This window comes from Lygodium microphyllum, chromosome 11 (genome assembly GCF_053477565.2).
Source record: "Lygodium microphyllum isolate KBCC chromosome 11, Lygodium_microphyllum_v1.1.10, whole genome shotgun sequence".
Taxonomy (NCBI): domain Eukaryota; kingdom Viridiplantae; phylum Streptophyta; class Polypodiopsida; order Schizaeales; family Lygodiaceae; genus Lygodium; species Lygodium microphyllum.
In genome coordinates this window covers 102,777,563-102,801,870 of record NC_141145.1, presented here as the reverse complement: position 1 = coordinate 102,801,870, position 24,308 = coordinate 102,777,563, and the positions used below count along the sequence as shown (strand labels likewise).

Below are 24,308 nucleotides of genomic sequence, written 5' to 3'. Positions count from 1 at the left end.
TAAAGGATAATAATCTGTGTTGTCAAATATGGACTTTGTTGTCCTAGAAATAGTAATCAACTTGTATTCGATGAAATAAGTTCGAATCCAAGAAGAAAAAGGAAAATAAATTCTTTCCAAGGAAAAAGAAAATTCTTCAAGAAAAGAAAATTCAATCCTAGAAGAATAAATAAACAAAATGTTCAAAAATACAAGAATTCAAATAAAAGAGTTCTTAAAAAAGGAAAACAGTCTAAAAGACCTAAAACATGCAGATGTTGGCTTTGCTAAGAAATTGGACATTATGCCAACGAATGTCCTAAAAGAAAGAAATGAACACATTTAAATCAAATCTATCAAGAACACGTGACAGATTATTCTTCTGAAGTATTTGCCATCTCTGAAGAGGAATCACTCTCTAGCGATAAATGAGATAACTCAATTAGAACCTCTAGAGATAGTGGAAAAAGAAGATCAAAATAAGTAAGTGATGCTGAGAGGTAAAGCTCGTGTTAGGAAGTGAGGCTTGTGTGCCATGTTTGCCATTTGAGAGGAGTAAATCCTCTGTAGTCCAGCTAAAAATAAAATCAAAACCGGAAACCCTAGTGTATCCACAATAAACACAACAGAAAATCATAAAAGAATTTTAGAAAGATTTGAAACGCAATAAGAATAGAATTCTTAGGAGAAGAATGGGATACCCATAAAGAAGAAGAACAAAAGCAGCTTCGGGATGAAGCATATCAAAATCTGCAAGCCATAAAACTAAAATCCATGTGCGGATTTGAAGAGTACACTTACTCTTTCTCTCAAAACTATTACGATGGATTAGGATATGAAAGATTAAGTAATGCAAAAGAATTATATTTCTCAAAAATACCATATCCATATGGTCGTAGATTATCCAAATTGTGCATTTGAGCGAAGAAATCTAGTAAGTGACGTTGAGAGGTAAAGCTCGTGTTAGGTAGTGAGGCGTGTGTGCCGTGTTTGCCGTTTGAGAGCAACAAATCCTTTGTAGTCCAGTAAAGTCCTATGGCTCCTTCAAAGCAAGGTGGAAATGTCCTGTCCTCTGCCTTCAAGCATATGCCTGAGCGCTACAAGTCATTGGGAAATTCAACCATTATTGTTGACGAATCGCAGCTAAGCTCCAAGTGGATCTTGCCCAAAATTGGTGCTTCATACATCTATGGGGAAAACAGAATCTTTAAATTCAAGGCTTCAACTATGTACACCGAAGATCAAGGTATCCTCATGGTAGGAGACTCTCTTTCCTAGGACATGTTAATTTGCTGTCTCTTGTGTATCCCAAGATTCAAAAACACTAGAATAGGAAATATTATCCTTATATTCACTTAGGGTATATAGCAATAGGGATTATCCCTCTGTTCCGACGAGACTTGAATGCTTCCTGTATGGCAGCAGTCCTTTATACTCGTCACCTTAACTTGCATGACATGTTAGTAGGAGCAGCCGTTTCATCACTCTCTAATGGCCCTATTTTCTTTGAACTACGCCCTAACTATGTAATTGCAATGGATGATCTATATTTACCTGAACTTTTAATGCTTCATATTAGAACTATGGGTTTAGAAATGAAAGCTTCATCTGCACATCTTGCTATCCAATATAGAATGGTCTTTAGGTGCATGTCCCTAGCCATACCAAGGATTGTCGAAGGGGTAAACTCTTCCTAGGACAAAGGCCAAACAATCATTACGAAGTTTGATGAAACAACACAAAGGTTTTTACTTGATTGTGTTAACTGGTCAGAATTAGAACTGCCCAATGAATGGCAACTAGACATTTCATCTATCAGAAAAAAGGAACTATTACCACCAAAAGTTATCAAAGTTCAGAACATAAAAGGAAAAACTCTATTTCTTGCTCAGAAGCAGTTGTAACAAGGCCCTGTTCCAAAACAATCTTTACAGAAATCAGCTATACAGCAACCACAGTTAAGAATATCTTCATCCCAGAAGGCTAACACTTTGAAGTTTCACACTTAGCCATGTGCACATGCTCAAATCATACAAGGTGTTTGTCAACACTGTCACAAGCTTATTGAAAATGCAAGCTCATCTTCATCTTCTAGTGTGCTCAACACTATACAAGAATTTGAAAATGAGAACAACCAGTATAAAGAAACCCCTTATCTGCATCCTCAAGATAACTCCTCTTGGACTGCAGAAATCCAGGCCATGAACCGGGTCCATTTGGCTTTGATAGGATTGATTGAGAAGGTGGAATCCTTGCAACAGATATCCAACCAACTTCTTGGTCTATGCCAGCAATCGCAAAAAACCACTATACAAAGGCCAACTCCAGTATTATCTATCCATACTACTTATTCATTGGTGCCCTCATCTAACACAGCCACTGATTGGACAAATTTTTCTAACAAAAGATTGCAAAAAGATTGGACTTCACATTTCTCTTCCCCCACTTTAGGAACACTGAATGTTCATCACATCAGTTTCTCCAAAGGCAAAGAAAAGGAAATTATTCCTACAGGCGAAGGCTCTTCTCATACCGCCACAACAAGTCTACCAGATAAAGATTTGTATTGCTACGAAGACCTCAATTCAGATGAAGAAGATGACCTCCAAGAAATCCTTCTTAAAGAGGTACAATGCATATATTGCCCAATGATTACAGATCTACAAGAACAAGCAACTGGTACTTGAGACACAACTCCAAACTATTTTCAGAAACCTCTTCAATCAGGACAGATAGTAACAGACTTGTTCGAATACTTAGAAGTCATGTTTCCTGACTGGATAGACAATGATCACAGAACATCTTTTGATCAGATTGATGACTTGGATCTTGAGAGAATTCACAGACAAAAAGAAGCAAACTAGGTCTTAGATCAAATGCCATTGTGCATTGATCCTTCAGAAAAAGATAGTGATGAACTCACTTGTCATGTCCACAAAAGACTTGACTCCAGAATTATGGGTGAAAGCATTGAGCAAAATCCGCCCAATCACCTTCCAACAGAATTACTTGTATGGTATTACTATGATCATGCATATTTCCAATAACAAGCAACATTTACCCTATCTTCATTAGATGAAGACGGAGACAGTGTGATTGAGAAAACTTTTGTCTCAATCAACCCACACCGACAACAGTCATCTTCTACTTCAATCTTGCATGCCCAAATGAATGCATATTCCTCTTCTGTAAGTAAACATTTCTCTTCAATGACTCTTGTTCATATGACACTACCTGTAAATGCTACAGCTTCTACTTTCATAACAAAACCCTCATATAATAACTTCTACAAAAAAATAGGAGTTCTAGAAAAGGTTGGATCCTTCCCCATTTGGTCTATTGATGGAAAATCCTCAGAAAAAATTAAGCTTCTCATCTACATGATGTATGCTTACGTCGGCCAAAAAATGGTTGACAAGCCACAGACCAATAGGATAGATATCCTTAATGCTACGACACATGGGTTTATTGGAGGTTTGAAACAATGGTGGGTCTCTATACACCCACAAGTCAAATTGGCAATAGTACAACATGCAGACCCAATACAAATATTTTTTGAATTACTACTAGGGGAGCTAGTAGGTAACAAACTGGATGATGTTTTGGAAGCCAGAGAGGCATTCTTCAAATCAAAACTTTGTGATCCCAGATTATATAAAGAATATTTGGTATATATGAGAGACCCAATGTATGAAGGTCTTGGTGTCCATGACAATTCCATGAAGGAACATTTGGTTTGTTCATTTCCAGAGCCTATTCCCTTTTACTGTAAACAGAAAATGAAAAACGAAAACCGGGATTTCACTGACAGTGTCGGTCAGATAATTCAGACCATTGAACAAACCATAAAGGAGGTATGTCATCATAAAAAAATGACACAGCTGAATCAGAAATTTCCACAGTCTATTTGTAAGTATGCTTCTAAGTTCAATGTAGACTTTGGGTGTGAAAAGTGTAGTTGTGACACTTTTTATAGCAGCAGAAGAAGACATAACAATCATCGGCATCGACAACACTCTTACCACAGGAATTACTTCAACAATCAACAAGACTATGGTCAGAGATCTTCTCGCCATTCTAGAAGACATAGAAGAGATAAGTATTATCATAAATCTCATCCCAAAAGTGGAAAAAATAAAGAATATGAAAAAAGTTCAAAAAAGGACTTGAAATGCTTTATTTGTGGAAGCTCTTCACACTTAGCTAATAAATGTCCCAAAAAAGAAAAGGATCAAACAAACTCAAACTCTGCAAAAGTCAATATGCATGTCTATGACTACAAACATCACTATGACTATGATAGCTGTTACTCCTATGACAGGTGCAGCTACTCAGATGACTCTTATTCTTATAACAATGACTATAACAGTGGTTATGACACTAAAAGAGACAATGACCATGACATTGTTAATACAAAAGACACGGATATTGATTCTGAAGAATCTTCTACTAGCCAAGCCTCTTGGCATACAACAAAACATTTTATAGATGCTATAGATGAAACACCTTTAGATGTAACAGAAGAATCAGATGATGATGTCATCCACACTAACAGATTTCAAGCAATCAATGCTCATGAAGCTCACTTTTCATGAAAAAGGGATAAGTTCATGAGGAGTGCTTTTCTTCTTCCTCCCATCTTAAAAATGATTTTTCACGAAAAACAAAAGGAAAACTGATAAAGGAAAGCTCATCAGAATCATTAGAATCTGACAGCTCAAATACATCCTCTTCCAAACACAAAAAGCATAAAAACAAAATCAAGCAAGAGTTTTTCTCAAATCCTTATGATCTGCCTAAACTAGGAACTCTTGGCCTAGAAACCAAAGGACAAGCAAACATGTTCATTCCATATAAATTGGAAAATCTCCACCAGCCAAGAACAACAGCTCAACTTCTTCAAACAACTACTTCCGGGGCTCAGCAAGCTAGCAATGAAATGACTATTGCATTTTTTCAAATGCAATAAGAACTCCACACTCTTTGTAAAGTGTACAAAAGAATATTAATCAGTCAAAAAGAAATAGCTCAAGGCACTTTAGCTATTCTACAAGAAATGCACTCTTTAGCAAGTGATCTAGTCATATTGGTTAACCAGGTACGGTTGGCACAACCTAGAATTCATAAGCTAAATGCCTTAGACACTAGTGGACCAATTCCAATGGTCTGTGTACAAGTCAAGAATGTGCCACTTTTTTTACTTTTTGTGGATGCACCACTAGACACTGGTTCTAGTCTAATAATAGCTTCTTATGAGCTCTTTCCCAAAAGTTGTATAAAGGTATCTACTCCCATCATAGTAGAATTGTCAAACAACAAAAAAATCACATTGATCCATGTAACACAAGCATACTTGCATCTTGGCGCAATCAAAGTGTTTACAGAAATCCAACTCATGAAACAAATGAGGTATGACTTACTACTTGGAACAGATATATTACAGCATTTAGTACCCTATACCTTCTGGTCCAAACATTTCACAGTCTCTTACAAAGGCAAGTAAGCAGATTTGGTTGTGCTTCCCGAGATAGGTAGAACCATCTACTCTATCTCAGAATCTAATTACCAAGCAAAGAATGTATCCAAGACTCACTGGATAAAAACCGAAATGCAAAAAAATGAAAAGGCAATTCAGCAGATACAAGATCACATAAAGACATTCATGAATGAAGACCCAATGGTTTTCGAGGAAAAAAGAGAAAGGTTTGCCCTTTCCTTGCTCATTTAAGAAAATGCAATCCCAACTAAAGTTGTCCACTCTGGAATGAAGGATGAAGATTTGAAGCTATGCAAAGAAGAAATCCAGTCTCTCTTAGACAAGGGATTGATAGAGTTGACAAACTCACCATGGGCGTGCCAGGCTTTTTATTTGAACAAACACTCAAAACAAAAAGAGAATGGTCAACTATAAACCGTTGAATAAGTTTTTAATTGGGGATGCTCACCCAATTGCTCTAAAAGATCTTCTCTTAAAAAAGCTAAAAAAGGCTACTATTTTTAGTAAGTTTGATCTGAAATTGAGATTTTGGCAACTCCTTATTAAAGCAAAAGATAGATACAAGACAGCTTTTAGTGTGCCGCAAGGGCACTACCATCAAACTCCAAGACCATGTGCTGACTAAAATCCTTGACATGCGTGACACCCTCACTAGTGTTAAACAACTACAACAATTTCTTGGGTGTTTAAATTGGATTAATTTCTCTATACCTAATATTGCACATTACTCAAAGGATCTTTATCCTTTACTCCGCAAAGATAATTTCCGGTGGCAACCTTTACACACATTGGCAATCCAAAATATAAAAAATGTAATTAAAAATCTTACTCTTTTACGAGTGCCACTTGGCCTTCTACTTACCTTGTACACAGATGCGTTTGACACTGGATGGGGGGCATGTTTATGCGAAGAAGAATCTTCTCAACTACTCCTATGCCGATATGCCTTAGGCATATTTTTCAGTACACAGAAAAATTACCCATCATATCAAAGGGAAATCTTGGCCATGATCAAGGCCATAAAAGCCTTCAGATTCTTTATAGAATTTGTTCCCTTCACCATCCGTACTTACCTCAAGCATGTGCCGGGTTACCTCACCAAAAAGGCGCCCAATGAGATCGGGAATAAAAGATTACTCAGGTGGTCACTATTCTTTGATGCCCTTGATGTTACTTTTGAGCATGTAGCTGGCATCCAAAATACTGTTGCAGATCTTTGTCCCGAGAGCCACCGTAACCTTTCAAAAAGCCTTGTACAAAAATCTTTCATTCCTTTGTAAAGCTATTCACGCCAAAAGGCATCAAGGCATCTGACCGCTTACCTCAGACCGCACCATGAGATACTTTCTTATCTCTTTATGCAGCAAAGCCCTTCAACACAACTCAAACCTCTAAATACCCCTCAATGTCTCATTTGTAACATACGCAATTACATAGAGAGCAATGCAAGAGCAAGTTTGTCTCCACAACCTTGAGCGTCCCCTCTTGCACTCCATGATCTCACAACACCATTATGTTTCACATCGTCTGAGTTGAGCTTGAGCCATTCTGCCCGTTTCATTCCGTCATCACTCTGTGCTCTATTCTGATCGCCTCCCCTCATTTTGCCACATCCATTGCGCCACGCTAAGATTACGAGGGGGAGATTGAGTGGAACCTTCTTCATCTTATTCATCACCATAGCCATGTTTGAGTAAAACTCTTAGGTATTGATCCTACATACCCAAGCCTTCCAATACCCATAACTTTGTTATGTATCATCTCAAAGCCATATCCTTATAACCAGAATACTCTTTGTATACTCTTTCATCTTGATAATGCAATATATCAGTCTCTAGTTCTCTGGACTCTCGTACATTGTAGTGTAAAGAAATCAATCTACAGTTGTGGTGGATGCGGACTAAGGTTATTGCGAAAGGGGAACGTAGGCGCAAGCTACCTATCCTGCAGCTAAGACAGAAGACATTGTTAAACGCTCGTGGAGCTTCAGCATGCTGTAATTATGTCCATGTTCTGCTCAAAGAGAGAGTTTAGTTAATGAAGGAATGACGTATTGTGTTGTTGAAGTGTAAGGTGTCTAAAGACGTTTTCTGTGTGGTAATGGTCTGGTCTTAGGAAGACACATAGGTTGAGTATGGCGAGGAACGGTGTAGGTTGTAGTGGTTATGCCGTTTATAATTTCAAAATGAAATTAATAATTTTCGCAAGCAATCCAAACAAGGAAAATTTTATAAGAGATAATTTTTGTCCCGACCAGGTGCCTCATTGGTATCAGAGCCATAGAGTCATAAGAAATGACACTTAAAATTAAAATAATGGAAGGAAATCTAGCCTTAGGAACAAAACTAAGTGTTGGATATGATATAATAAGTAATAACATAGATCCCATACTCATTCGTAAGAATGAAATACAACTTATTCTGATTGGAATACATATCAAATTCCTAAAGGAAATCTATGGAGAAATCCATAATAAATCAAGATTAAGCCTTCATCAAGGTTTAATAATATTAAATAGTCCCGGTATAATAGATTCAGATTATACAAGTGAAATAAAAGTAATATTATATGCTTTAACTAAAGATGTAGTATTACAACCCAAAACTAAAATAACACAAATAATCTTTAGAAAAAGAGTTAAGGTAAAATTCACAGATAAGAATAATAAAAGAATAGATATAAAATCTAAGATAATTAGGCAAAATAACAGATTTGGTAGTACATAGATGGAGTTGCCGAAGATAACTCTGCAAACTCAAAATATAGAAGTAAACAGACTTCCTAGCGGAAGCCATAGATTTAGAGGAACTCAGTTTGGGAGATTCCAACCATTCGATTTGATTAATGAATTAGATGCATGGGGAAACAATCAACTTAATTGGATAAGTTTGTATTGATTAAAAACATTTGGAATCAATAATAAAATCCAATATTCAAAAGAAAATAAAAATCAAATAGTTGAAGAACTACAATAATAGATACAAAAAATTAATTCTCAGATAGAAAATCTGAAAGGAATTAATAATCAAAAGGATTTTGATAACTTTATAGAAAAGACTTCAATCATTCTAGGTAAACTAGAAATGATTGAAAATAGAATATCTTCACTTGAAGAAAAAATGAATAAAACATTCATAAGCCCGACTCCAGAGTCTAGCAAGACTATATCAGAAATCGGTAGAACTTTGTATTGATTGCAGATATGGATTTTATATCAAGATTTGCAGAAACAAATTTCTATATAATGTAGAAAATCAAGGAGATGATCAACGTAGTCCGATTAGGCAATGATGTTTGTCATCGATGTGTTATGACATCTCGAGAAGCCCGAGAAATAACCAACAAATTATAAACATTTGTTCATGCCTGGATGGTCCAAATTGTTTTTATAAATGAGTTGGACATCTAAAAGCGAAACGGAACTAGATATTGAAGAACTTTCAAACAAAATTGGGGGGATAGGCCTCAATAACACAAGAAGCGAAATCGAAAGTGAAAGTTCAATTCAATATAATAAAAGACAAAAAATTCTTATGAACGAAGGAATAGGATCTAGCAGACCAAGACCATCAGCACCCATAGCCGATCGAATCACAATATTGACTGCAATGGATCCTAGCAATTCAATATCAGCAGTAGAACAATTTACTAATTTGTATCCTAATAGGATAGAATTCTATATTCCAAATAAGAATAGAATTGGAGGCTCAGCTTCATATAGATCCAGATATAAAGATCCAAGAGAAGCTTGGAAATACAGTTATGAAAATATGTTTGAAATGCCCAGTAGCGGTACTTGGCTAAATCTAGATTGCAAGAAAGACATAGATAAAGCTATAGAAACTTGGGTGAACAGCATGAACCATGCTTTAGTAACCAAGAAAATAGAGATAGAAGATGTTGTATCTTTTATCATAACATCTTTTCAGGGAAATGTAGCCCAATGGTGGTCAATACAATCTGACACTCTTAAAAATAAAATCAAAATAGGAAACTTAGTTCAACTTTTTGAGTTTTCCAATTGTTACTTGGGTAACATATTATATTGAATACAACATTTGTTACAAAGTCTCTGAATGTACATGTATAGGATGAGTTTCATAATTGATATCACTTGAAGCAAGAGGGTGGTCGTCTATGACTTTTGTAATAATTGGGCTAGATTTCTTCTAGTTTGTGATATCATGCCACCTAGCAAACTTCTCATCCATGAAACATGTAAAGGCTGCAGAGTCCAAAAGTCCTTTAACATGTAGTTGTGGATGTGGTTTATAAGTTTTTACTAATAATATGAAACTTGAAGTAGCCTCGGCAGACAAGGAGGGGTCTTCCAAGAGTTGTTGATTATTATCTAGCTACATGTTTCCTACTATGGTTGGGTATCGATGTTTAATGGAAATGATGGCACAAAAAAGCTTTGTAATTGTGGCCTGTTGTTAGGACAATATTGAGTAATATGTCCAGGTCCTTTACAATACTAACATAATTCTTGAGAGCATCATCATTGCTTTTCTTGAGCTAATAAGGATTTGAATCAAGTTAAATTAATCTCATAGATTAGATATGACTGCTGATTTGCAAGGATCGAGATAAGAGTGCTGGTCAGACTAAGTGCATAGTTTAGAGTAGGGAGGGTGAGCAGGAGTGAGAGCATGACAAACAAAGTATTTTGGTACAATAATTGGATGTACCACTTTAGGTTTAGTTAATATATAAAGTACAAGAGTATAGGGGTACATTCACATCCGAACATTGTAAAAGGCACGATGAGCCTTTATTCCTAACAACCTTCTTTAAAGGCAACGTGTGTGAAGGCAGAGAAAAGAATCAACTAAGTCTATGTATGTAGAAAGTTGATATACACATATACTATCCAACCCCATCATTTGGCGGCAATGAGCAAACAGCTCTGTTGGAAGACCCTTTGTGAGGTCTCTAGGGTTATCATCTGTATGTACCTTGACAAGCTCAATGCTCTTGCTGCCAAGTATATCCCTGATAAAATGATACTTCACATGTATGTGCTTTGTCTTTGTGTGAAAGACAGGATTCTGGGCTAGCATGATAGCACTTTGATTGTCACAGTGGAGGATAGGAACCTCTGTAATACCAAGCTCTACCAGATGTGAAGCCATAAAGCCTCTTTGCATGCCTTAGTGGCAGCCACATACTCTGCCTCTGTAGTAGACAATGCAACTCACTTTTGTAGCCCGGAGATCCAAGAGATTGCTCCACTTGTGAACGTGAACACATATCTTGAAGTAGACTTCTTGTAGGCAGGATGACCAGTGAAACCAGCCTTCCTTCTTGGAATGGGTGGTGATAACCTGATTTAAGAGTTAATTACATCAATAAATAAATGCACATAAAATGAAATACACACTTTACCATAACATTCTTGGACAATAGACTCCATGTTGGCCCCAAAATTGGCACCCCTTACTGTATCTCTTTAGCTTCATTCAATTGGAAGGAGTACAACTTGAGATTCTTCAATCTCCTCTTGTTAACCAATTGATCTTGCTGTCATAAATGACCGGCAAGCCTTTTGGGTCATTTGCCTCTTGATTCACCCAGGACTTCTTCTCCAATTTAACCCTTGGCTGGCCAAATGCTGCCCCAAATTAATTTGGGATGGGCTGGCTCCTGAAATCCTTTGATAATCTTCAATTATCAGCTGCTGATTTCAGTCCCTTGAGCCTTCAATCTGTGGCACGGATCCCAAGGTGGCTGCTAAACCCTAATTTTTGCTGTAAATTAGGGCTTACTGCAGAAATTACAGATCAGCCCACCAAAAATGGCCGAAATCTCCTCCAAATGGCTAAGAATTGCTGAGAATGGTTGAGCATAGGCTGAAGGAGATGAGAGAATGCTGTAGAGAGAGAAAATTCTGAGATTTGTTGCAAAGAATTGATCAAAATCAGCTGCTGCCCTACTGTACCAGCCCCAAACGGATGCACCAACAACAATAGGAGCATCAGAGACTGCGATCTTCAGGATAAAGTGCATTAGCAACAATTGCCAGCTTCCCAAGGTCAAGAATATGCAATCTCCTTCACCAAAAAGTTGGCAGCAACAGTCCAACACCTCTTTCCAACAGCTCCAAAATGAAAAAACGAGATTTCACTCTCCCTTTAGCCCTATTTAGCCTTTTCCCCATTTGCATGGGAAAGTTTTGCCAAGTGACAGCTTTCTTAATCCATTTTCAGCAGTTTCCAGCCATTTAATTAATTTTCAGAATTAATTAATTTTGAAAATTAATTTAGCTCTTAATCCATGTCCAAAAAATTGACCTTGCCCATCCAAAAATTAATTGGCTAGGCCATTTGCAACCCAAAGTGGTCCCATGCATTAATTGACCCTTGGACAATCATTAATCCATTAATTAATGCCTAGTCCCTAGTGTCATCTCACTGACACTTAATCGCCAATTAATGGCCCCATGGGGCAAACTGACACCAAAATTCACCTAGAATCTAATAAGTGTAACTTGTTACAACTTTTGCCTTTGACACCCATTTTTTTCACAGGGTCCTTGGGCCTTCAACTGTGAAAAAGTAGCTTGCATCTCACATGTGCATCTTTTAATTGTACATTTGATTAATTCTTTAATCAAATGTTAATTAAACATAAGCAAAGCATCAAAATTTCATGTCCTCATGACAACCAGCGTAGTTTGTATTCGTGAAGCCAACAATAGATGACTTATGCTTACCAAAGCAGATACACAAATTCTATGTGCCCTTAAGGTATCTCATGATACCCTTGACTGCTTCCCAATGCTTTTTGCCAAGATATGCCATATACGTGCTAACCACTCCCACCGCAAATGCAATGTCATGACGTGTAGCAACCATAGCGTACAATGTACATCAAGCTAATAGCTAAAGCATAAGGTATCTTGCCTATTTTAGCCTTTCTATCAACAAATGTAGGGTTGTTATCTGCACTAAGTTTCACATATGGAGGCAATGGTACACCAATGGCTTTTCGCCCCCTCCATATTGAAATGTTGCAAAACCTTAGTGACATACTTCTGTTGTGACAGATAAGGAAGACCCTTCGATCTGTTCGTGAGTATATGCATGCCAAGAATGTGATTCTCCTCACTAAGATCCTTCATATCAAAGCTATTGTGTAAACTTTGCTTCAAGGAGTCTAAGTCATGAACATCCCTGCCTACAATTAGTATGCCATCCATATACAAACCGAGATAATAAGATTGCCATCTATTGCCGCCTTGGTGTTTAAGCAGTGATCAATTGAGAGCGATGGAATGCTTGAGATGGCATAAATGTATCAAATTTATGATACCATTCGTGTGGTGCCTGTTTCAGCCCATACAAACTCTTGTTGAGATTACATACCATGTATTCTTTTCCCTTTGCAACAAACCCCTTAGGCTGCTGCATATAGATCTCCTCATGCAGATCAGCATGTAAGAAAGCTGTTTTTACATCCATCTATATGAGTTCCATATCTTTAGATGCAATCAAGCCCAAGATGGTTCGCAAAGTAGTCATTTTTGACTACAGGAGAAAATATTTTATCAAAATCAATTCCACGTTCTTGCTTGTACCGTTTAGCAACCAGTCGTGCCTTGTACTTTGGCAAAGAACCAGAAGTGACTTTCATTTTGTAAACCCATTTGCATGGTAGCACGTTTTGCCCTTTAAGCAAATGTACCAAATCCCAAGTGCCATTTTTTATGAGAGATTCCATCTCTGACAGCATTGCCTTATGCCATTTCTTGCTGTCTTTTTTGTCCATTGCTTCCTGGAAGCACGACGGCTACGAGTGTCCTTACAAATTTTCCAGTTACTATCTCCAAAGGTGGTGTGATAGCTTTCATCATCTAGCTGCCTTGTGCTTATCAAGCTCTTCTTGAGTTGAGGTGCATGCCTCACATTATGCAAAACAAACACGGAGCCATGCTGAAATTCGAGTTTCACACTGCCAATGCTTGCAATTTTACATGCATAGTTATCCCCGAAGTGAAAAACACCACATGCATTACTATTGTAGTAAAAAAACCACTCATGGTGTGGTGTGACATGAAAAGACACACCTGAATCAAGTATCCAAGTGTGTATGTCATCCTTAGAATCTGCAATCAATGCATGTGCACTCAAAGAAGAAGCAAGAAGTACATCAGTGGCACTGTCATTCTCATGAGTGACTACATTTATCTCTTCTATCTTCACATTGCTCTTCTTTGCAGGCTGGCTGTTCTTTTTGTCAGCCTTGTTGTCTTCAGTGTTTTTGTTTTTGCCTTTCTCTTTCTTCAACTGATGACACTCCACATTTTTGCCACAAGACTTGCTGTGTGCTCTATTTTCAGAATTGCCCTTTTGCTGAAATCTACCTGGAGTGTGCAATGCATTAGAAGATTTGTTTGCTGAATTTTTTTGCCTATTGAGTTCTTCCATCCGCAAAGAACTCTCCACATCAGAATATAATAGTTGAGCATTTGAGTTACTCAAAGCTGTCCTGAAAGTATCCCAACTTTCAGGTAAAGTGCATAGCAAGAAGGCAACTTTGAACTCATCATCAATATGGAAGTCCAAAGCAATTAGCTGATTGAAAATGGAATTGAACTCGTTCAAATGTACAGACATGGCTGTACCTTCCTTCATGCGAAAGTCCATCAACTTTTTCAGCCAATAAACCGTGCTGGCTGCACTTTTTTGAGCGTACAATTCTTCAAGTCTTTGCCACATTGCATATGTTGAATTTAGCTTCTCAGTGTTAAAGAGCAAGTTGTCTGACATTGAGGGCTCAATGGTAGAGCGTGCGAGCTCATCCAAATCATCCCACTCGTCTTGTTCCATACCTGCTGGTTTTATTCCCTTCGCTTTGATAGGCTTCACTTGTTTCTTCTGCACCAAGATATTGTAGCACTGTTTTTGCCATATTGCAAAATTATGTGCACCCTCAAGCTTCTTGATGTGCAAAAGATTGCTTCTGTCATTGTTTCCAGCCATAATTTGCAGCACTAAATTGTCTCGAGTCACCAAATGCAAGCCCAAATGTCACACAAGTGACCACAGTACATGTAAGTACCAACCAGCAGTGAAAATCAAGAGATTGCAAAACTTTCAAATCTGCAAATGGATGTTCAGAATTAGAGTGTCTATTGCTGCACTCCACAAGCAATTATAGCCACATTCAGAGCCCAAGGCACCAATTACATGTGAAATCCCCAAAATTTGACTGCAATTTTTGCTCTAAAAGCGCTGGCGGACACAAATTTGCAATTTCGGTCAAAAGCCATAAATTTTCAAAAGGAAATCTGTCTATATTGCATCAATACATGTACCCAAGTGCATATACCAGGTTGAATAAATTTTGCAAAAGCTCCAATTTTCTTGGGTCCGGTGTGCACAAATTTCAGTGAAATTGAAGAAATTTCACTTAAATATGAAAAGCCCCAAAATTTCTCGGGCAAATGTGCACCAAATTTGCAATTTTTGAGTTTGATTGTCTCGTCTTGCATCAAAGTTTCCAAATTCGGGAAAAGTCCCAAAATTTTGGGTCAAAATTGCACATTGTGCATGTGTGTGCGAACGCCCGTCAGTGGGAGAATAAATAAGGATTGCAGGAAATTTTAAAAAATGGGAAAAAATCAGGCCGGTCAGACGGTGACCATGCGTGGTCTCCGCCTGGGTCGTTTTGTGGCCTCGTCACCCGTTGAATTTGCATCAGCGGTTGCCCGCCTGACCTGTGTGCATGTCGCCTTTGACCTGTGTGTGCTCGTCGCCTGTTGGCTGCATGCCTGTCACTTAATGTTTGAACTTGTAATATTGTCAACAAAAGATCTTTCACATCATCATTTAGTCTCCAACAAAATTGGCTAATAGAATAATTTTCTACTAAGTCAAATCACAAGTGACTTGTTGGGATTTGGATGTATAAATTGATGTCGGCTCGATTCTTGTCGTAAACTTCTTATTTTGAACTTGGCAACTCTAGCTCTATCAGTATCTCCTTAGGTAGTTGAGAAATCTTGAACAAAAATTTTGAAATCATGAAGTAGAGGAGATTCCTTCTTAAGTAAGGGTGCAAACCAAGAGAGAGCTGTACTTGAGAGGATTGTGTAGATAAACCCCACTTGTGAAGCACAATTAAGATAGTGCTCAGGTTGCATGTAGAATTGTGTTTGCTGTCTGGAATAGCCGTCCAGCCCCTGATCTTCATCACACTGCACCAACTGATCTGACTTCACAGTCATGCTGGCGACATTATTCTCTCTGCTGGTGACTTGTTTTGGTGCAGGACAGAATTGTGTTTGCTTTCTAGAACAGCCACCCAGCTCCTAATCTTAGTCATGTTGCATTGTTACCCTGTGTGTTCATCATTCAGCTTGAGGCAACCTGTTCCATTGCCATCTGCCCTGCGTTTGGGGCTGTTACAGCAGCCAACTTGCTGCATGACATCATCCTCAAGCTTTCAGTTTGCTGCTGGGTGGTGTCCTACAGCCTGTCTACAGCTGGTGGTGTCTTCATAGCTGATCAGCTCCTTTGCATTTTTGCTGGTTATGGCTGTTGCACAGCACTCGTGTGTCATTGACAGCTCCCATGGACCATGTTCCGCTCCCTCCATTGTTGTCCATCATCTTCCAATGTCCACTTCGACATCCCACTACGCAGAGGACTGTATTTTGCTCCCTTCATAGAGCATCTTCATGCACAAGTGTTGCTGCCTGATCAGCTTTAGGACTAGTACAGTCATCTCTAAGCTCTACTCACCTCAGTACTGGTCCTCCAGACACGATCAGCATCAGGCTTGCTCTGAGCTCACTCTATTGTATCAGCATTCAGCACGATTCAATGCTCATTTTTTTTCATTCTTGTGTTTTCACATTGATGATTGTGTTTGCTGTTCACTTTGTGTTTCTCCCTGCAGAGCCTACCATTTCTCGACAATAGACTGCTTAGTTTCATTTACTCAAAGGGGCTGACAATTCGTTACTCAAGTTGTGAGCAACAACCATTTGTCAGTTCCATCAGTGAGGTATGGCTCTATGAGTGCCTTATTGTAGCAACTCACATGCTTCAGTTAGAGAGTTACAATATAATGATGCTAATGATGCCATTGATGATGGTAGAGATCTTGGTGGGATGTCTAAGGCTTCCTTCAGTGAGCATGAGCCCCTCACTCTCTTGCTAGTTATGAGTCTAAGGATTCTATGTGATTTGACCAATTAACTTTTAGACTTTAGTCTTTCATGTTCCACAATCAGAAGTCCACTTCAGAACTTATTTTATTTGGATGTATGATGAGTCCATGATTAGTGGAAAGTTGGAGTGTTGCCTTTTTGTATGAGAACTTTTGAAATGATCATGATGTTGGACTTTTAGACCCTCATCACTCTTTTGTATTACAAACCATGATGTTGGAAGTTACAATATAATGATGCTGATGATACCATTGATGATGGTTGAGATCTGCTGGGGCCTCTAAGGCATCCTTCAGTGAGCATGGGCCTCTCACTCTCTTGGTAGTGATGAATCTAAGGATTCTATGTGATTTGATCAGTCAAGTCTTAGATTTTAGTCTTTCATATTCCACAATCGGAAGTCCACTTCAGAACTTACTTTATTTGGATGTATGATGAGTCCATGACTAGTGGCAAGTTGGAGTGTTACCTTTTTGTATGGTAACTTTTGAAACGATCATGATGTTGGACTTTTAGACCCTTGTCACTCTTTTGTATTACGACCCATGATGTTGGAAGTAATAAGTTACAAGTTTTGATGTGCATCTTTAACTTCTGTATATATGTACACTTCTGTAATGCGTGTTACTATGAAAGGTTAATTTTATAGGTTTTTAAATATGCACATATGGAACAACATGTTTTATTCCCAAACGTTTTGTGTGCATATTGCACCATACAAGTTCATGAACTGAATACATTGCACTACCATGCAAGGAAGGAGCAACAATAGGGGAATGAGAGAGATTGCAACCGATAGTATGAAGAATGGGTTTTCTGCCCATGGTGATTTTGAGCGGGGGAAGGAGACATGGGCCTGGCTGCTTCATACCTATGTATCTGCACATTACTATATGCAATTTGCATCAATATATTCATGCACGTGCATGCAGTGGTTCTCTCTGTCTTTGCTTCTCCATTTCTTTAGTCCTTTAAAGGAAATCCCTGCTTGTCAGCTTAAAGCTGACATTACACTTATCTTACTAAAATTGCACTTGTGTTTGTTAACACATCTTCTTTTGCTGAGCCGAAATACATAAGTATAAAATGTGAGATCTCTAAGCTAGCATGTAATTGATGCAGTGGGCATGCAACAGCAGGGGGCTGCATGATAGCTCTTGCCCATGACTATCGCTATATGCGAAGTGACAAAGGTTTCATTTTTCTGAATGAGGTAATTGTCTTTGATTTAACTATGTGAAAGATTCAAAAGGTTATTGCTCTTCTTAGTGTGATATCCACAACAGTGCTTTACATTGTTGAGTGCTGGTTGTCAAAGATTTGACTTTAGAAGTGTATGTGGGCTAAACTTGCATTATTGAATACTGATGGTAAAAAACTTGACGTCAGAAGGGTATGTTGACCAAACTTGCATTTTGTGATGTTTTCTAAAACCGATCTTGCTTTTTGTGACAAAAATGTGGATTGGAGATGTTGTGCAATTCACTGATTGGTGGTGTTTCACGTGTGGATGGAATAGGTTGGTATGGTTTTGGCTGGCCCATTATCCTTAGTGTGTATTAAAGTGAAGGTGCAAGCGGTTGTGGTCTTGTGAGTGCCCAATAAATAGGCAAACTTAGCAAGGATTAAGGATGGAGGGACCAATGCAGTATGCACATGGGAACAAGATCGTAGCTGGGTCCTGACTCCCTCAAAATAGGACATGAATTCCCATTCAGACCACGATCAAATTCATGGTAGCCTGCTGCAATCTCTGAGTGAGCTGCCTTGTCAAATGACCTCTTGCCTGGCCAGAGTATGGAGACCAAGTGACATCTGTGGTGAAAAATGGGTTGACTGGGTTGGACAAAGTCCACAACCCACCACCCCTTTAGAGTTATATCTTGTGCCTACAAAAGGAAAGTCTGGCATCCACCTCTACTTTGGAGTTATATCTTGTGCCTACAAAAAGGAAAATTCCCTCATTGCTAGGACACTATTCTTCACCTCTTTTTTCACCTCCGAATTTTAATTTAACCCCTCATGCCAAATTCACACTTGTGCCTGGCACATGTAAATGTAAGTACTTTTGGAGGCAAGTTGCAAATAGGTGTCATTGTACCTCTATGCATGCGCTTTGCAATGTGCGACTAAGTTGCTAGATGTTTTAATACAAGCAGACACCCTCAGTAATTTGGAGTTGAAGCCCGACTTTCATCAGATTTGGCCTGCACGGAGGACATTACATTGAGACATTATTAGGACTTTGAAGTTAAGAGAAGATCATTATTAAAGGTTACATGCCCTTTGCCTGTCTTCTTTAACCATTTCTTTACATGTATGGATCTTTTGGTTGCACACACTCTCTGCACACTTTATGACTTGGTATTGTTTTTCCTGTTCTCAATCCTTTGTAGTCATGTTCCCATTTCTGTTCTTGCTGCATAATGACTGCCATTTGGGCTCTTCATCTCTCTCTCTAGGATGAAGGCACAGAATTAGTAGGGAGTTTTGCATTTCAAGGTTTTTGTCTTTTTGGAATCAGGTGCCATGGAGGTGTATGTGGCAGAAATTCTGTTTCTGACTTGATTGCTAGAAATGTCCTACAAGCAGGCATGCTACCCTCACAAATATGCCCAACACTAGTGCAAGCTTTGCCTAACGTGTCAGCAAATAGGGGATGAGCCAAGGAAGAATGTCACTGCTTTTGTTTGGCATCATGAATTGGTGTATGGGCCAACAAAAAGCATACTTGCTTATGGTGCTCTAATAAGAACAAAATATTATTTTGAACTTTGCCTTGGACAAGTGTTGTGGAGACGAGATCCTAGTGGAGTCAGATCCTGTTGCTATTGGGATTTAGGTGAAAATCACTAGTGGCATTGAAAGATATTTCAAACCTGACAGGTTTCACCCAGTTAGTTCAGCAGGAAGCTTGAGAGTGAAACATAAGGGGAAATGCTATATATGGTATTTGAACAATGCTAGTTATTCCTTCTAATTGTGCAATTTCTCTGCATATATGGACATTGTTTTCCAAGTGTTTCAGTTTTCCCCTAGGGTATCCTAGATTTTTCCTCAAGTTGATGCAGGAGCTCCTTCTAAAAATTTGCTACTCTGAAATATTTGTCTCCAAAATTTGTTGCCCCCTTATTGTATAGAGTCCACTAATTCTGTTAGGTTATGTGATTTTGTCCAATTCGATACATCACCTGATTCCGCTCAAACTGAGGCAGATTTCTTTTAGATCAATGCAAATTTCTCAATCTCAGGCAATTTACCCCCAGTTATCAATATATTTCTCACCTTCAGGTGATTACCCAAAGTTCCCATGTTCCCCTCAGTTATAGTGTCTGTCTTGTTGCTCCCAGATAGGGGGACACTCTAAACCTAGGGCCATACACCACAAATTCACTAAACACTCCAGCACTTAAATAGGACCAATCTCTTCCTTTATTGAGCAGTTCAGAGGTTTGTTGCATGCAGAAGAATACTGAAGGATGTGTTCAAAATCATAACTGAAGTTCAGTGTTTCATGGGATATTTCTCAAATATGAAACATGTTCAACATTTCAGTGCTGCTTGCAAAATGTGTTTCATGGAAGAAGTTTTGATTTAGACTCTTGGCTCTGAGCATCTTACGTTCGAGCATAGGTTCTCAACAACTTATCGTCCTTACTGTGGAGGAGATTAACTGTATTTCTTTTTATGTGGCATCCAAATGGTGGTAGTTGGGGATGGCTTGGTTTGATCATTTACCGATAGGAGTATATGTATGCATAATTGTGTGCAGATCATTGTTCCAGTATGCAACCTTTTATTTGGTTTTTCAAATCTGATTATCAAGAGAGGCTGAGCTCCTGGCTATAATAATGGTGCTAGAGCATGCAGACAAGGAAGTTGATCCCTTGACGGAGAGACTAAAGTGACTAGACCGATTGGAGAGATTAGTCTGGAACAGAACATTTGGCCGCAGGTTGTTATATTTACAAGACTGAACTGAAGCTTCTTTGTTCAGAAAATCAGTACATGGTTTGGGTGCCACTGGAAATAATTTGGGATTATTTGGGGTTGAACTCTTGGCATCTGACAATCAAGCATAGGTTCTCAATAGTTATTGCCCTGAAGAGAAGATTCATGGTATCCCTTGCAAAGACATCCAGAATGCTTCTAGTCATGAAGGCTTCAGTGGAACTCATCTAGCATGTGAGATAGATCATGGGGTATAGGAGCTGGTGGACCTATCAGTCAAGGAGTGTAAGGAGAATTATCTAGGGGACATTGTAGAGGTCTTCCTAGAAGACTTCCAACTTGTTTCAATTGCAAAGAGGTTAGTCATATCAACCCAAATTGTCCACAAATTAGAAGGACAGATGGGGACATGTATCCACTCCCAAGGAATTTACCTAATAGATTCCGTGATTGAGATTCATGAGCTGTCCACTTCACAAGGTCCGAGTGTTGAAGAGAAAGGGAAGAGTGCACTCAATTGCATATTAAATTACCATGCAATTGACAAACCACTAGGGCAATGGGAAGACGATTTAGCAGTAGCAGTGTATGGTTTTATGCATGCATGAGTGTCCACAGACCATCATTCCAATATTCACCCTTTACATTGCTTTCCAGAATTTGTGGTTAATGTACTATCTATAGAGGTTTGAGCTCTTAACTGCTAAGAATCGTGTTAGAGCATGCATGGGAAGAAACTCATTTATTGATGGAAAGACTAATCATTTGATTTACGAGTTGGAAAAAAAGCCTAAATTTAATGATCAGCTCAAGAATAAGGAAATAGCTGGAACTAAGGTGCATAGATCAAGGCACAAGTTCGACATCCGTTGATATAACTCACCTATTAAATTTAACGTTAGCCAAGGGATGGGAGATGGTTTAAATGAAAAGCAATTTTTGAATAGGCCAAAGTCCTTGTTGTTTTCACCTTGACTTTGGAAAAAATGGGAAGTTTGGCAGTTAATGCATAGGGGTTAACAAGGATGCTGGTTAAACCAAGTCATGAACTTGAGTGTTATTATAAAAGCTAAGCCTCTCATTGTGGGCTGGAAGATTGCTATATCTTCAGGCCCTAATGGCATCTTCACTTCTTTGTGGTTCAATGTCAGAGATAGTGAAGAAAGGGTAGCCATCTCTAGCTCAGTATCCGTGGTTTATGAGTAGTTCACACTTCTACACTAGACACTCAGTGGTATCTGTTGTATTGTGAGTATATAGAATGAGCTGCATTCTGTGTGACTGTAACAGGTCACTGTACAAACATCAACACTCAAAGCAAACTGCATCTTTGACTTGTGATTCTGCATGCTTCTTTTGTCTTGTATGCTTTTGCCTTCTTTGAAATTGCGCTTTTAGCGCTGCATATTTTGTAAGTTGCTCATGGGATCATTATTGCATTTGTTGTACAATAATTAAGCCCACAAGGGAGTGCACTCTTACAATCCTTTGTGAAAATTGCATATGTTTGTTATAGTCTTCCAGCAACTTGTATTACCAGCAGGCCATTAACTTCCATTAACTTTGACTGCTTGTTTGGGGGGGCCGGGGGCGTGCTTTCTGTGCTGAAGGGGAGTTCTTTCAAAGATTTATTTTTCCAAACATATGGATTGTGTGGGGAGCTCTTTTTTGAATCTTCTAAAGCAACGTATTTAAGCTCTTGATATTTTAACATTTTTAAATGGTGATTTTTAAGGTTCAAATCAACCTCCCTTTGACTCCGGGTATGAATGCAATTATCAAAAGCAAAATGCCTGTCCCAACTTACCACGAGGCTGTACTTTCTGGGCAAGTTCTTGGTTTTTATATTGTCTATTAACTTTCTTCATGTGGAATCTATCTGAGTCATGACTGTTCTTATACTTCAGGTGCCGATATACTGGAGCAACCGCAGTTGTGGCTGGTTTTATACATGGTAGTTTACCAGATATACTCTCAACTCAAGATACAGCATTCAAAAGAGGTGGTGTAGCTGCTATAAATCCTCTTCAAACTGTTCCTAAGTAGAGTGTCTATCTCTCTGAAGCCAACTTATGTTTGGGGAAAATGGTGGTGAAACAAATCCTTATGGTTTCTATGGTCCTAATCTTCTTTAATCTTACAATGCAGCATCTGAACTGGCTCTGAAAGGGTTTGATCGCAGTGTATATAAAGCCCTGAAGGTACTTACTTCAACTTTGTAATGAAAGATGCAATATTTAAAGTTGCATTATGGTATTAAAAATTTAGCTGTAGCCATTTCCCATGAGGAAATATGGCACGGGATCAATCGTGCAACTAATTTTACATTCAGTTTAAGCACTGCCAAACATGTGCCTTTTTTTTGAGATAATGAATTTCCTAATTCCTAATATTTCACTATGCACTCTGAAAACAAAAATAGCTAAGAATTAAGAGATTTTTAAACTAGATTGTCAAACCCAGCAGATTCATGGAGGTTTGCTAAATTTGGGACTAGGCTCAGCACAAGGTGAAGCAAGTCTCTAATTCCTGATCTTTAGATGGTGTCCTGAGAACTTTGGAGACACAGATAAACAATGTTGGTGGTGTATTGGACCCCCTTCTAGTCAGAGTCATGAACTCCCCAAGTAGATGGATTTGTCTATGGTGTCATGGCTTATCGTTGTGGAGTTGTGGGGAGATTTACAGAGTAGGGACTTTGTTGGTATGTCCACATGTGAGCTGACTCAAAGTCTAGGTGAACGATGGAATGTCTTAGCCTCTTTTTGGGCTTGGGGACCTTTTTAATTTTTGGCTCATGTATTCGGGCACCCATCCACTTTTAGGTGCCCCCATCACTTTTAGGGCTTTCATCTAGAGCATTGGTCCATGTTGAGGTTTCTGAGATGGGAGGTGTGAAATGGATTTCCAAGGTTTCACGGGAGTTTCATAAAATGTTAAAAATGTGTTTCATTTGAGATGTAAAGAAGTTATGAAATATGACTCATTTAATGTAGTGAACAAAAAATGATCATGATTCATGATTCAATACCATACAAATGAACATTCTACATAACATCAATATTTACATGCATAATGGTTCATTTTACAGCATTAACTTTAAATATTGGAAAAGCCATGCATCATGGATAACAATCAAAGGAAATTCTGGATATTCATGTCAACATGTCAAGGAATCCATAATAAATGTTGATTATCAAAGTTCAAGCACATTTTTTAGAGTAGGCCTTGTTTGAAACTTTAAAATATGTTTATGAAGTGCCCAGTTATGAAATGAGTTTCCTAGCCCTATGAAATTGGTTTCTTGGCAACTATGGTCATGTGAAAGTAGGGCCTTTATGGTCATGTCCCCTTTTTTGGGGTTTCTTTGAGCTAAGGAACTTTTCAGTTACTGGCCCTTGTATGTGGGCATTTGGACACTTTTAAGGATTTGCTCTCTAGTCTTGGTCCATACGCTTTGTTAGATACTAATCCTCCACCACACACATTTTAGAGTGTGTATGACTCTCTGTGTGTTGGTGTGAACACCACTTACACATACATCCTTCAAATAAGGGTCAAAGGTTTAGCCATGAACCTTAGCTTATAAAGAAAGGCCCAAAACATCTATAGTGCAAATTAGTTCTTTTAGCCTCTCTAAAGGTTGCTAAGCTAAAGGATAATCGGATGTACAAGAGGCTGCTTGACCAGTGTGTGAAAAGC

At 38.5% G+C, this 24,308-nt stretch overlaps 1 protein-coding gene across 4 annotated transcripts in view; it reads left to right on the top strand.

Annotated features, from left to right (window-relative positions):
• The window catches only part of LOC148029174 (enoyl-CoA delta isomerase 1, peroxisomal-like), a 93,586-nt gene that overhangs the window by 35,167 nt on the left and 34,111 nt on the right, over nucleotides 1-24,308 (top strand). For all 4 annotated transcript variants that reach the window (XR_015692388.1, XM_087687928.1, XM_087687929.1 and 1 more), the window contains 4 exons: nucleotides 17,778-17,868; nucleotides 22,342-22,433; nucleotides 22,514-22,608; nucleotides 22,755-22,807. Coding sequence is in view for 3 of the 4 variants with exons in the window: in XM_087687928.1 (XP_087544054.1) it covers nucleotides 17,778-17,868; nucleotides 22,342-22,433; nucleotides 22,514-22,608; nucleotides 22,755-22,807 (331 nt within the window). In the remaining variant the exon portion in view is untranslated. The remainder of the gene's footprint in view (nucleotides 1-17,777; nucleotides 17,869-22,341; nucleotides 22,434-22,513; nucleotides 22,609-22,754; nucleotides 22,808-24,308) is intronic.